The following is a 13419-nucleotide window of genomic DNA, read 5'->3' as shown; positions in this document are numbered from 1 at the left end:
AGAACCATGAGCTGAAAACTTAAATAAATAAAAAAGATAGAGAAAAAGAACAGTAGGGAAAGATATTAATCTATACATCAGTTACATTGTACACATTTTGTCATGTTATGTTTACATTTTCATAAAGGAAAGTTTCATAAGAAATGTTAGGTAATGCAGGGACACTCACACACAGATATATAACGCATATTTTAAAAGTTTTTTTTGTAAAAAAAAAAAGTATATTTATGTGCAACCGTTATGTTAACAGCATTAATAAGATATTTCTGTCATAAGAACAGCTATTGTATTCAGCTGATGGACACCGTGCTGCGTTGTCATGGGAACATCCCAGGTGAAAATAACAAGGAAATGACGTTGTCTTTCGTTGCTCTCTTCATCAAGTGCGTTTGAAACGGCTACATAATGGCACACTAGTGTCCTGCTCACTCAATTCCCCACTTCAAGGGCCCTTCGAAGGGAGTAGGGCATAGGGATGCTCACAAGCAATAAGCACGTCCCAGCCGGGTTCGTCACCTATTGAGGGTCCCCTGGAAACATTTCCGTTGTGGTCTGTGTTATTTGCAGTTTCTGTATTTGGTTGTGTTGAGAATATTTGGAGCACACGTGTGTTGTGAAACTGATGAAGATGTTTTCTTAATTTGCAGGTGTTTTTCTATTAGCATGTGTTTTCTTCAGTTGCAGCGTGTTGAGCTCTCTCGGCCACCGTGCAAATAGCTATTTGGGCATCGTTTTAGCAAACTTTTGCTACAATTGAACAATTACTAGCTTAAATCTAACAATTCTGACTTCTGAGATATAAACTTGTGCTTGCAAGTTGAAGTCAGAATTGTGAAATATAAGCTGACAATTGCAAGGAAAAATGTCAGAATTGTGAGCTGACATTTTCTCTCAAAAAATCTTGTTTTTATAATTCGCAATTCTGAGAAAAAAAGTTTTACTAGACCTAAAAGGGACATTCCCTGTGTTGTAATTAATCATAAAAGGGTCATATCTGTCATCTTTTAAAATCAGGTAAATGTAAACGTAGTTTAACTTTTGCTGCTAATGTCCACTAAAACACAAGAAATACAAAACAAAAAATACAAAATGTTTAATTTGAAATGTCATAAGAAACCTTCCTCCGGAGAAACAAAATGAAATCTTTAAATATTATAATTGAACTCTTTAATTTAATGGTTGTGCTCTGAAGGTAGCGAGTGTGTGTGTCTGACGGTGAGTCCTCACACTGAAGTGAGTGGGGGGATTGTAAATGTAATCCTCTGGCCATCTGTTGCTCTCTCCGTCCCGTCATCCAGCATCCTCCTCGCTGGCTGCAGGGTCGAAAGAAAACCATACACCGTATGACACACCGATTCCACTTCCTGCTTCGTACACTGTATTTCTTGCTTTCCTCCATTGTTTGTCTGGTCACTTTATAGAGATTGAGAAGCTGCAGAAATCTGTAGCTGATGGTTTAGTATGTTTAGAGAGAGAGAGAGAGAGAGAGAGAGAGAGAGGCTGAAATGAGTTGTATATTTTTTCCTCAAATTCCTATTTACACTGGCTCAACCAGACAATGGTGGGCAGAGTTAGACAAAATAAATCCTTCTGACAACAGAATCTGTGACGTGCAGCTGCAGAGTAAGGGTGTGTTCACACTTTTAGTTTGGATCTCTTGGTTATTTTAGTCCGGACCAAAAAAAATAGAAAATAATCATTTTAGTCCTGGTTCGCTTAGTGCTCACACTGTCATTTTTAAGACCGAAATAAAGATTAATCAATGTTTTATGACTGGATTCTGTGGTTCTGTCCACATTTTCCGCATTGCAGAAATCATAGATCACTACTACGTGTGTGGTAAACCACTAGAGCGTTGCTCTGACAAATGTTAACAGTTTTGAATGCCTGTTGTTGATATAATGTTCACATTATATGTTTTTTTTTTTTTTTTAAACCAGCCTAAGCTCTTTGTCTATTTGTGTTGTTGGTCTTTCGTAGTATTATGGCCTCTTTTCAGATGACCAGACTGGGTTTAAACAGGTTTTCTTAGCGGAGTAACTGGTAGTTCACAAGCTGTAGTACATTCAGGAATAAATGCGAGGAGATTGGACAAACTAACGTTCCACAAAGGAGACTCAGGAAGTTCCTGTCCAACCGCCCCCTATCTAAACAGCATCTCAGGAAGGCTTGAATCGAAAGTCATGCATCGGTTTCCGTTAGCACCCCGCAGTAAAGAGCGATGACTTTCCACTGACACGGTGACCCATACCCTAGGGCTTTAATAAAACCTAATGTCTGTTTCCTCTCAGTTAGAAATGTGGCAAATAGTCACACACTCGGATATCCTTCGTCACACAGACTTCCAAACAAAAAACACAGAATGGCCATTGTCTGATTTGCTTTCTGGGAAATGGACACGTATGGAACTCTATTTCTTGCGTGTTCCTCATTGCGTTGTTAACCTTTGTCTCTCAGTCTTAATCTCAACATCATTCTGTCCCACGAGGCTCGTGTTCCTGTGTCTCATCAGATATCCAGCAAGAGTTTGCAATACACGTTAGTAATCCACTGTGATGTCTCGCAGCCCGCCGTCCAATCCCAGCATCCATCTGGCATACCCACCCAGCCACGGCCAGCACACGGGGCTCAAGCAGCGATCAGAAGTAATCTGCTCTAAATCACAGCTCAATCCCATAACAGTTATTGTATGGCTGTGGGCAGGGTCAAAACAATTGGTATATCCAAACAGGAGTATTGTTCAAAATATGGCTTTTGTTTTTCTAAATGCACAAGGGCTCAGCAACAATATTTTTTTTTCTGCTGGTCATTTTTATTTGCCCTGCCAACATTATAAGTTGATTTTATGAATTATATATATATATTTTTTTACCTTTGCCTTTCTTGTTGGAAAACAATGACAATTTCAGATTGGCTTATAATTTTCAGCCCATTCTAACGGATGCTTCAAAGACTAGCACAAGTCTATCTTGCAATACACCTTCACTTGGGCTTAGTCTTGATGTATGGCTCTCAAACCATCTCCTTTAAACTGTTAGATTTCAGTCTCATATTTATCTTGGAAGCATTTAGACTCTCTTTATGATTCAAATCTATCCAAGATATCCAATCAATTAAGTATACCTCGTATGTTGGCCAGCTAGGCGATGTTACCCTATAGTGGTGACATATTTTTATCACTTTTTCTTTTCTTCTTTTTTTGTTGTTGCATATTTTGATTTTTCAACTTCATGAGGTGCATCCTGGGATACTTTTGAAATAGTGTGGAAGGAGTTGCAGCTTTTCCTTTACTTTTCTGGTTGATTCATCAAACAAACAAACAAATTTATAAACGATTAACTTCGTGCAATATATATCTCTGTCTGTATGCGTGTTAAGGCTGCACACAAATGTATTACACTATGTTTGTTTAACTACCTCATTCAGTATAGAGAATAGGATTATGTATTAAGGCACCCACACACTTCAAGATAATCGGGTCGATTTTGGGCCCAATTCTCCCCCAATTCTCCCCTTACGACAATCCGAGGAAAAAAACCCGATTATCTTGAGGGTTCTACAGATTATCTTTTCAGGTTTTCTTGTGGTGTGAGGTGTGTTAAGAGTGACTGAATCTGCTCTGAAGAACGTGAATCCAACATGTTGAACATTTACAATCATAAATCCTGTTGTGTGGGACAAACCCAGAGGACAAACGCTAGCATGCTCTGTAGATTGTCTCGTGGAACGAAACGATACCCAATCAGAAAGCAAGCTGATGGTAGATGGAAGCATAACAATCTCTATGACATCATCCCAAACCTTTTCCTACTTTTCCTGCGAATTGTCTGTAAAAAGCAGTCCAAACAATATTATTGCCATTTCTTCTTGCCCGTCGTCCGCCATGTTTGTTTATTCTAAAGTCACGTTTGACCGCGAGAGATTTGACAAGATTTCCCGTGTTCACAGTCGGGACTCTGGTTGTTTGTGATAGGAACAAAACTGTTAAATCTATAATATTTAACATCAGGTTTGTGGTCTCACATTTTGAAAATGTGATAAAATAAAATTAAAATTTCAATTATTGTGGGCCAGCCAACGTATCAAATCAAGATGAACACAACGTCTAGATGGAGTGAAATCACTGTATGTGTTTTTGCTTAGAATTACTCTTTAAATCCAAACATGGACATCACTTGGGCTCACCCATAATTATTTTCTCTGCTGGAGGGTTACGCCAAAAGTTAAATGGATAATTCACCAGAAAAATTTAACTTCTGTCATCGTTTAAATACCAAAACTGTTACCAACATTTCTCAAAATATCTTATGTTGTGTTCTGCAGAAGAAACAGTCATACAGGTTTAAATAGGACTGAGAAGATGGACTATCCCATTAATGTGTTTTTTTCACCTAGACTTGTGCCAGTGTACAATATGTAACTCTTTTCATGAAATAATAATGTAATTATTTTGTCTTTCTGACCATTTATTTTTATTTATTTTTTTCAGTTAAGAAAGCCAAACTCCAAGGACCTCCAGGTAAGCAAATTCTCACGTACTTCTGTTCTTCTAAATACAATTCAGAATGATGTAAAAACAATATTTGCTTTTCTCTGGGCCATGTAAATCGTATGTAAATCTTCTTGCTTTGGGGATTTTTGGACAGTGTGACAGTGTTTTCGGTTTTACACTCTCTCTTTTTTATGTGCAATCTAGCCTAACACAACACCCCTCAGCTTGTGGTATTTCACATCACATTTCATTTATTTGATGTCCTTGAGGAAGCAACTTTGATTCCTCTCCTTGTGGAGTCATGAAGGTTCAGGGGTTCATTTGATAATTGATTCTGCGCTTTTGTTATTCATTTTGTCTGAGTCCCAGAGCTTGTAGCTTGTGAGCTAGTGTGTAAGATCAGTGTAGGTTAAGCCCAAATCCCCACACCCTCCTCATCTGCAAATCCCCACACTGTTGGCCTACACATGGATCACCTAAGCCAGAATACTGTGTCCCTGGATAGGAAGGTGATCTACAGGCACAAAACTGCTCTGCATCCGCTTTTGGATTTTATTGGGACATCACAGGATTCCTCACACCTCGCATTCATATTTTGTGCGCAGTACGAATGTTGGCTAGAGTTTTAGGAATCTCTAAACTTGTATGCAAATTTAACAATATATGCCTTGGGCAATGTTCTGGATCTGAACTTCTAAACTTCTGTCATCATTAACTCACCCTCATATTGTTCCATTTACATTTATTCATTTAGCAGGTACGCTTTTATCCAACGCGATTTACGAATGAGGAATGCATGCGATTAATCTTAAGAGGAAATAAATAAACACAAGAAGTGCCAGCAATACAAACATTGTTCAGAATAGTACAAGGTAGAACAGAGAAGGACTAAGGAATAGTGAAGTTTTTTTTCTGCAGGATGCAGTTACTGTAAGTGTGAGTTTCTTGAATGTTGTCAGAGATTCAATTGTCCAGATAGTGTTGGGAAGATCATTCCACCAGCAAGGAACAGAGAACGAAAGCGTGATTTTGTGCCTCTCTTTGATGGCACCACGAGGCACCGCTCACTCACCAACCGCAGGCTCCTGGAGGGCATGTAGACTCGTAAGAGAGAGTGGAGGTAGGAGGGCAGAGCCCGTGGCCGTCCTGTAGACAAGTCATTGGTCCTACATTGGTCCTACATTTGTCTACAGGACGGCCACAGGCTCTGCCCTCCTACCTCCACTCTCTCTTACGAGTCTACATGCCCTTGTAACTGCATTTGAACTAACTGAACTTGATGCGAGCCGCAAAGGATATATTGGATACAAGGATACTCTTTGATTAGTTGAAGAACAGTCTAGCTGCTGCGCTCTGGATCATTTGTAGTGGTTTGATTGCACATGTTGGAAGTCCAGCCAGAAGAGCATTGCAGTATTCCAGCTTAGAAATGACAAGGGCCTGGATGAGAAGTTGTGCTTCATGCTCAATTAGGAAGGGCCTGATCTTCCTAATGTTGTGCAGTGCAAACCTACATAATGGTTTTGTTGTTGCAATGTGGACTTTGAAGGTCAGCTGGTCATCAAAGATTACCCTGGCCGAACGTGATGGGATTATTGTTGATGGACCTAGTTGGATGGTGAAATTGTCCTGTACTGTTAGAGTGGCTGGGAAGACGAGAAGCTCTGTCTTTGCTGAGATGTCCACCATGCAGTCTGAGATCAGTGCAGCTACCGTGGGTTAAACTGAAATCTGCTTAAAATGAAAAGAAGAGCTGTGTGTTATCAGCAAGCAATGGTAGGAGAAACCATGTGCCTGGTTAATGGGTCCCAGCAATGATATGTATATGGAGAATAGGAAGGGCCCAAAAACCGATCCCTGAGGTACCCCAGTACCCTTTGGATACCTGCACATTATGGGACACAAAAGAAATGATTTGGGGCCAGATTTTCTAAACAGTGCAAATTACTGTGAGACCGCAATCCCATTATAGTGCAGATAGGAGTGGAAAGTTCTGCTTGTTATCTACTGACAATGCACAGATTAAAGAACACAGACGCAGCAGTTCATTTCCATTATGACTAAAGCAATCGACTAAGAGCAGTGCAAATTAGCGCGGGGTCGCAAACAAGCAGTGCCGTATATAATTAAGTGCAGGTAATCTACTAACAACACAAAAATAATGTTGTTTGGCAAACAGTATGTTCGGATAAAGTCTTCTTGCATGCCAAATAAAATAACACAAGTGGAGAAAAATTCTCTGTGGCTCCTTTTTGCAGCAACTTTCACAGTCATGTCAAGCGCAAAATGACATAAGACACGGTTTTTCAGTAATTTCTCAATATCTTTTGTGTTCCATAAAAAAACATGATTAATGGGGTGATTTTTAGCCATTATGAGATACATTTGGAGTACAATAAATATATTATTTAAAAAAATATATATATAAATATATAAAATATATATATATTCATTGTTTGCATCTCAATTCCTTTAAATTCTGCACTAACAATTTCCACAAATAGCCTGTCCCTGTGGGATAATAAAATCACAAAAGCCTGGTTTATCTGAACCGATGGGCTCACTCCCTCTGAGACTCTTGAACGCTCTTAACTCAGATCACACCCGATCCTGAATGTCCCAATCACTCTGCACCATCACTTAAACAAACATGCAGCGCGGCGCATGTCAGACTGCAATACTGTGTCACTGGCTCTATTGTGTCAGATAGTAAACAGTCTCTTGAGGATAGGCCTGTCGGCCTCTGTCTGTCTCTGACAGGTGGCTCTTTTGTGTTCCATCGCTGGAGTGTGTTTACTTTACCTCTCTAAAAGCACTAAGTTTGTTCGGCCAGAGCAAGGATTATCCTGATTCTAATGTGTGAATGTGTGACCTATATTAGACAGAAATTGCTGGACTGTGTTGCAAGAATATTTGGGTCAGGTTTTGTGCTTTTTTTATATAGATATTGCATACAACTTTCAGTAAATTTTTTTTGTTTTTCAAACAATTGTACCAGATTTGAAAAGTAAAACGTGTATTACACCAGCCCAAAAAGGAAGGAGGGAAGGAATAGCACACAAAAATGAACAGTGCCCAGTAAGGCCAGGAATGTATATTAAGGAAACAAGGAAGGAAATAATTATTATATATTATTATTTTTCACGCTTCATAAAAATGTATGTGATTTAGTGAAGACAAAAAACAGTAACATTCTTGTTATGAGGAAAATAATCTCTTTTTTTCTACAGATACAGTAATTGAGGAAAACTGTATATTTCAGTACCTTAACTTTAAAAAAATAGTATACTTGTATATTATATATTTACTTTATTTTTGATCGAATAAATAAATCCAGTACATTAAGTCATATATGATGGAGGCATTAATAATGACACCATCAGTTGAATCGTATGCCTATCTGCGAAACATTTTTTAATTTCCTCATTACATAAACCATAACTTAAGTATTTTTCCTAAGTCCACCACTGTTCAGCAGAAACTCTTTGTTGACGTAGCAAAACTGCACGCATACAAGAATCCCTCATGTGAACCTGCATACAACCTGCAAATCCATCCCAAACCTCATACAAGATTCATCAGGATTGTGAAACGGAAATGTCAGCTCTCGATTGTACGCTACCTTTAACTAATTTATTGGAAAACTCAACTAGAGTCAATAATGAATGATGACGTGGTGCAGTCATGAAGAAACAATAAAACCATCATGTTCCCATGAAACTTCAGACATGTAGTTAAAACTTTGATGAAAGTAGTAGGATTTTTTGTTTGTTCACATAGTAGCAAATAAACTAGATATCCATGTCACTTTTGGATGTACAGAAATTCTAGAAGTCTAGACCCTTTCCTGCTAATTTGTGTTTTCTGTCCATCTGGTTAAAGACATCACTGATGTGAGATATTTCTTTCTGTATTGTTTCCCAACCATTATTTATTGTAATATCAGGTATTTCAGATAATTTAGATGCTAAAAGCCACATAAAACCAAAACAAACTCTGTTTGGTTGCTTTCCATGTCAGTCAGACAGACCAGAAGTGGGTGTTTCAGAATAAACTTAAATCTGGACTTTATCCTAATCATCAAAAGTCTGGCTATGTGAGACTAATATGATGTAAGTTTACAGTTTTACTTACTTGATATGCGCTTCATCTGTAGCTTTTCCCCACCTCGCTCTCTCCTACGCTACCTGACATAATGGATAATCAGGAGAAGTGCTGAATCCGTAATGGGCATCTGAATGAAAAGCAGCTCTCTGCTAATCCGCCCAGGTGTGATGAATAATGTCATAGTTTTGTCTCTTGAGATGCTCATTGATTAGTTCCTGTCAACCCCAGTGTCCACCTGGTTGGAGCCAAAGCTTAGAATTGAGTTCATTGGCAGTTCACTGCTTTTTTAATTAAAAGCATCATCATGATCAGAACAATCTTTTACATTTTAATTTTACTCATTTCGTTTGTGTTGTTTTGCTAAATATAGTGACCCTAAAATAATGTCCTACCAAAAGGCCTTAAATAATTGAGTTTGAACAATGTATCTTTTTTTTTTATTCTTTTTTTTTTTATTGAAACCCAGCATGCATCTTTTTGTGAACTGTTTTAGTGTTAATGCTAATGTGCCCTGGAACTGATGTGTCCTGGGTAACAGCTCACCTCATCTGTCAATCAATCATTGCTCTAAACTTTGCTTAATTTACATTTTCTCAATTGCACTCTAAACCCCTACTTTTCGAGAGCTTCCTCTGCCCAGTCTGTTGTGATTTGGTCTGGTCTGCTCTGATTGGTTAGATGGCCCAGTCTGTTGTGATTGGTGTACTCTGCTCTGATTGGTTAGATGGCCCAGTCTGTTGTGATTGGTGTACTCTGCCTAGTCTGTTGTGATAGGTGTACTCTGCTCTGATTGGTTAGATGGCCCAGTCTGTTGTGATTGGTGTATTCTGCTCTGATTGGTTAGATGGCCCAGTCTGTTGTGATAGGTGTACTCTGCTCTGATTGGTTAGATGGCCCAGTCTGTTGTTATAGGTGTACTCTGCTCTGATTGGTTATATGGCCCAGTCTGTTGTGATAGGTGTACTCTGCTCTGATTGGTTAGATGGCCCAGTCTGTTGTGATTGGTGTACTCTGCCTAGTCTGTTGTGATTTGGTCTACTCTGCTCTGATTGGTTAGATGGCCCAGTCTGTTGTGATTTGGTCTACTCTGCTCTGATTGGTTAGATGGCCCAGTCTGTTGTGATTGGTGTACTCTGCCTAGTCTGTTGTGATTGGTGTACTCTGCCTAGTCTGTTGTGATTTGGTCTACTCTGCTCTGATTGGTTAGATGGCCCAGTCTGTTGTGATTGGTGTACTCTGCTCTGATTGGTTAGAAGGCCCAATCTGTTGTGATTTGGTCTGCTCTAATATGATTGGTTAGATGACCCACACTGAAAAAAAAAATTGCTGCGATTATTTATCACAACTTAAAATCCAACATTGTTTCAACTTTGAAAAGTAAGTGTTCATGCTTGACTTAAAATATTAAGTTTAGTTAACTTTAGTTAAGTTGGATATTTAAGTTATCTCAACAAATTTTAAGTTGTTATAACTAATCGCAGCCACATTTTTTTTACAGTGCAGTCTGTTGTGATTGGTCTTACGCTTACAGCGTGTGTCGGAAACTTAACGCCCGTTACCATATCTGACTTTCAGCTAACGATGGCATCAGTTTTACCGTATCAGTTGTAGCCCGAGTCATCATCCTTTGGAAGTGCATGCAAAGTGGATTTGCTTTCGCAGGGTAAAAAAAATCGTCTCCTCGACATGTCATCAACACAAACCTTCTTCAAGGCCTCAGGTACAACTACGAGTTTGAGGGTCAACATAGATGTTGCTTGCAGGCAGCAAATAAAGACCAGAGGCTTTTATTATGCAAATTCTTTACAAACCTATATACTGTAGGTTTAAGCAGGACGTAAGACTGGAATTACTGTCGACTGGTTTCAGGCGGTTCAGAATCGGTTCTTCTTTCTTTCTCTACACTTTAATCTTTCAAACTTTGCAGACCTTTTACTTTCACAAGCAGCTATATTACACACTACATGAAAGCTAATACCTAAAAAAGTATAATAGGGAAATTTTAGTTTGGAAGAACTGAATGCACTACTGAGTTACATAATAGACAAGGAACATCAAGAAAGTAAATGTCCCCTGTCTAATGGTTTGTGTTACATTTTGTTGTTGTGGAGAGGCCTGTTTCTCTTTGTCTCTGTGGAAACCTGTTGAAACAAGGAAACAAACACCGTGAAGCACCAAAGTTTATCAAATCTGTTTTAACAGCCGACGTCCCTTCCACTCTTCTCATGAGCTCGCCCTATTGACATAAGGATATCAAGCTGTGCTTTAATAAAGTAATGGATACACCACATCATTAGTTCTTTCAACTGACATGAAAATGTAGTGTGATTTAAATCAATTAAATACAAAAAAAATATAAGACAATAAAATATAATAATAATAACATTTATTATTATTATTATTGTGTATTATTTATTATTATTTTTCTTATTTTAAACATGGTAGTCATTCATTTTAAATTAATTATTTTGTACAATCCTAATAAAAAAGTAAATGGGCATCATGCAGATTTTGTGATTCAATTTGAGAAGTTTTCTTAGACTAAAATGTTATGAACTTTACTGTTAACAACAATGGTCAATAAGACAATTATGTCACACTTTTCCAGACAAACTTGGCACAGATATAGCAGGTGGCATGTAATGCGTCACAATAATATTGTGTCCGCTCCCTGAATGTTTAGATGTCTGTTCGGGTGGGAGGAGAGCAGTGGGCGGCACGCTGGCACAGTGCATCATCGGGCACGTGTTGGCCGGCCCCCATCGCTGGCAAACAGGAAATGAAGTGTGTGTTATGTCACTGTCTCAGTAATCCTTCTTGCGACAGTAGTGCGTACGTGTGTATATGTGTGTTTGCGTGCATGTTTGTTTGCATGCGTATAAAGGACCGTCCTTATGAATTTGACTTGAAAATATTCCGTATATGCATGCTTTGCTTGAGTCAATTACGTCACACATTTTTTGGAATACATTAAATATGCTATTCATATACAGTAACTTGATTATAACTCTTCTATGATTATTTTAATTTCTGAATTTTTAGTTATTTTATAATGATGATAATAATGGAATTTTTTCCACGTCAAATCAAAGTCATGTGGTGCAACCAACATTCAGAAGAATGCAGAAAAACACATAAAACAGGAAATGATATCACACTAAAGACCCCTGCAGACCGTCTTGACTGTATCCGAAGGCTTTAGTATGAGCAATGGCTGTAATGATGCTTGCCGTAGCTAATTAATAAAATTCTCGCTTTGTGGCACATTATTCTATGCGAGGCAAAAATTCCCAAAGAAATGATGCTAAAGTGATGCTTTTTCAACTCTGTTGAGGATCTGATGTGAGATTATGGAGGTCAGGGCTCTGTCTGTCTCTCATTGGTGTTGGGGGAGGGGAATCACACTAATCTTTACTCTCACTCAGCACTACAGCATTATTGCTCGGGCTTTATTTAGTCACAGTCCTAACACATGTGCTCTGGGATTCCCAGGCAAACTTGACCAACCAGCATACGCACATACTACTGTTACTTTAGAAGCATGCAAAACAAGGTGTGTGTGTGTGCTTGTGCTTGCTTATGTGATTTATGAGGACACAAATTTGTATAATGACATGCGTATTACACTGGTATTTCAACTTAAATGTGGTTTATGAGGACATTTCATGAGTCCTTGTAAGTCAAATAGCTTAAAAAACCAAAAACAATGTTTTATTAAAAATGTAAAAACGCTGAATGTTTCCTGTGATGTTTAGGGATGGGGCAGTGTAAGGGGATAGAATATATAGTTTGTACAGTATAAAAACCATTACGCCTATGGATTGTCCTCACAAGTATAGCAAAACAAATGTGTGTTTGTGTGTGTATCATGGCCACATACTAATTCGCTCCTTCATTCTTGTACGAAGTAGTTCCCTAATTTTTGATCAATCGTAGCCACATTTTTTTTATCCCCCCCCCCCGGTGGCAGCTTAAATTAGGGGGAGGGACATTCTCATTCTCGAGAGCATGTGGTTGGACAAAAAATGGACACGCCCTTAAGTGCAGGATGACTCATAATATTTTTTAATTGGTTCATTTTACCTGAAGAGAATTTTTATTTTTACCTTTAAGTTTTGTATTCATATATCTGCTAATAGTTAATTTGTCAATGTTTAGCAGTACACTAACATATAGATGTCCCCATAGCTCATAAACATAAGCCTCATAACTTAAATTTAGGGCCATCTGTTGGGCTAGTTTTTGCGGCGTGTTTCCCACTTCGGCCTGATTCAGAATGTTGAATCGCTGCCTGGACTATGGGGGAGAGAGATCGCTCTGATTGGCTGTTTAGTTTAGCGAACAAGTCGCTTAAAAAGCACATGATAAAAGCGAGGAAAAGAAAAAACGAAAACCGACGGCTGTTCTAATTTTACATCATCGTTCCGGAGATTTCCAATACGCAAATATTTTTATAACAGCATGAGCTGTAATGAAAGTAATCATCATGATTGATATTCAAATTGGAAAGCAAGCACTGCTTTGTTTACACTTTGTACCTCAGCAGGCCTTGAAGTTTCTCATTTTGAATGATGAACATGATACCTGCTGATATAGACTGTTATATTCAGGGAACACCTGCTAGTTGGCAGTCAGCTTTCGTCTTTGCGGTGTGTTCAAGCGCAGCTTTTTGTCCCTGACACAGTCGCAGAGAGGCGCTGGTTCTTTGACGTCGACTTGGTGTGTCACAGCCTTTAGATTTCACTGTGGTCTTAATGGTTCCAATTAAATTCAATTACTTTGCAAACACTACTAGTTATTTCCATAAAAACTGTTTATAA

General features: G+C 38.5%; 1 protein-coding gene across 2 annotated transcripts in view; it reads left to right on the top strand.

Moving 5' to 3' along the window:
* Positions 1–13419, top strand: part of LOC306991193 (protein unc-13 homolog B-like) — a 91550-nt gene that overhangs the window by 6879 nt on the left and 71252 nt on the right. For both annotated transcript variants that reach the window (XM_079598827.1, XM_079598826.1), the window contains exon 2: positions 4490–4519. In XM_079598827.1, coding sequence (XP_079454953.1) covers positions 4490–4519 — 30 coding nt within the window. The remainder of the gene's footprint in view (positions 1–4489; positions 4520–13419) is intronic.

The sequence above is a fragment of the Phoxinus phoxinus genome (assembly GCF_949152265.1).
Source record: "Phoxinus phoxinus genome assembly, chromosome: 23".
Classification (NCBI taxonomy): domain Eukaryota; kingdom Metazoa; phylum Chordata; class Actinopteri; order Cypriniformes; family Leuciscidae; genus Phoxinus; species Phoxinus phoxinus.
The sequence above is the reverse complement of the archived record's forward strand: the minus strand, read 5'-3'. Positions and strand labels throughout refer to the sequence as shown.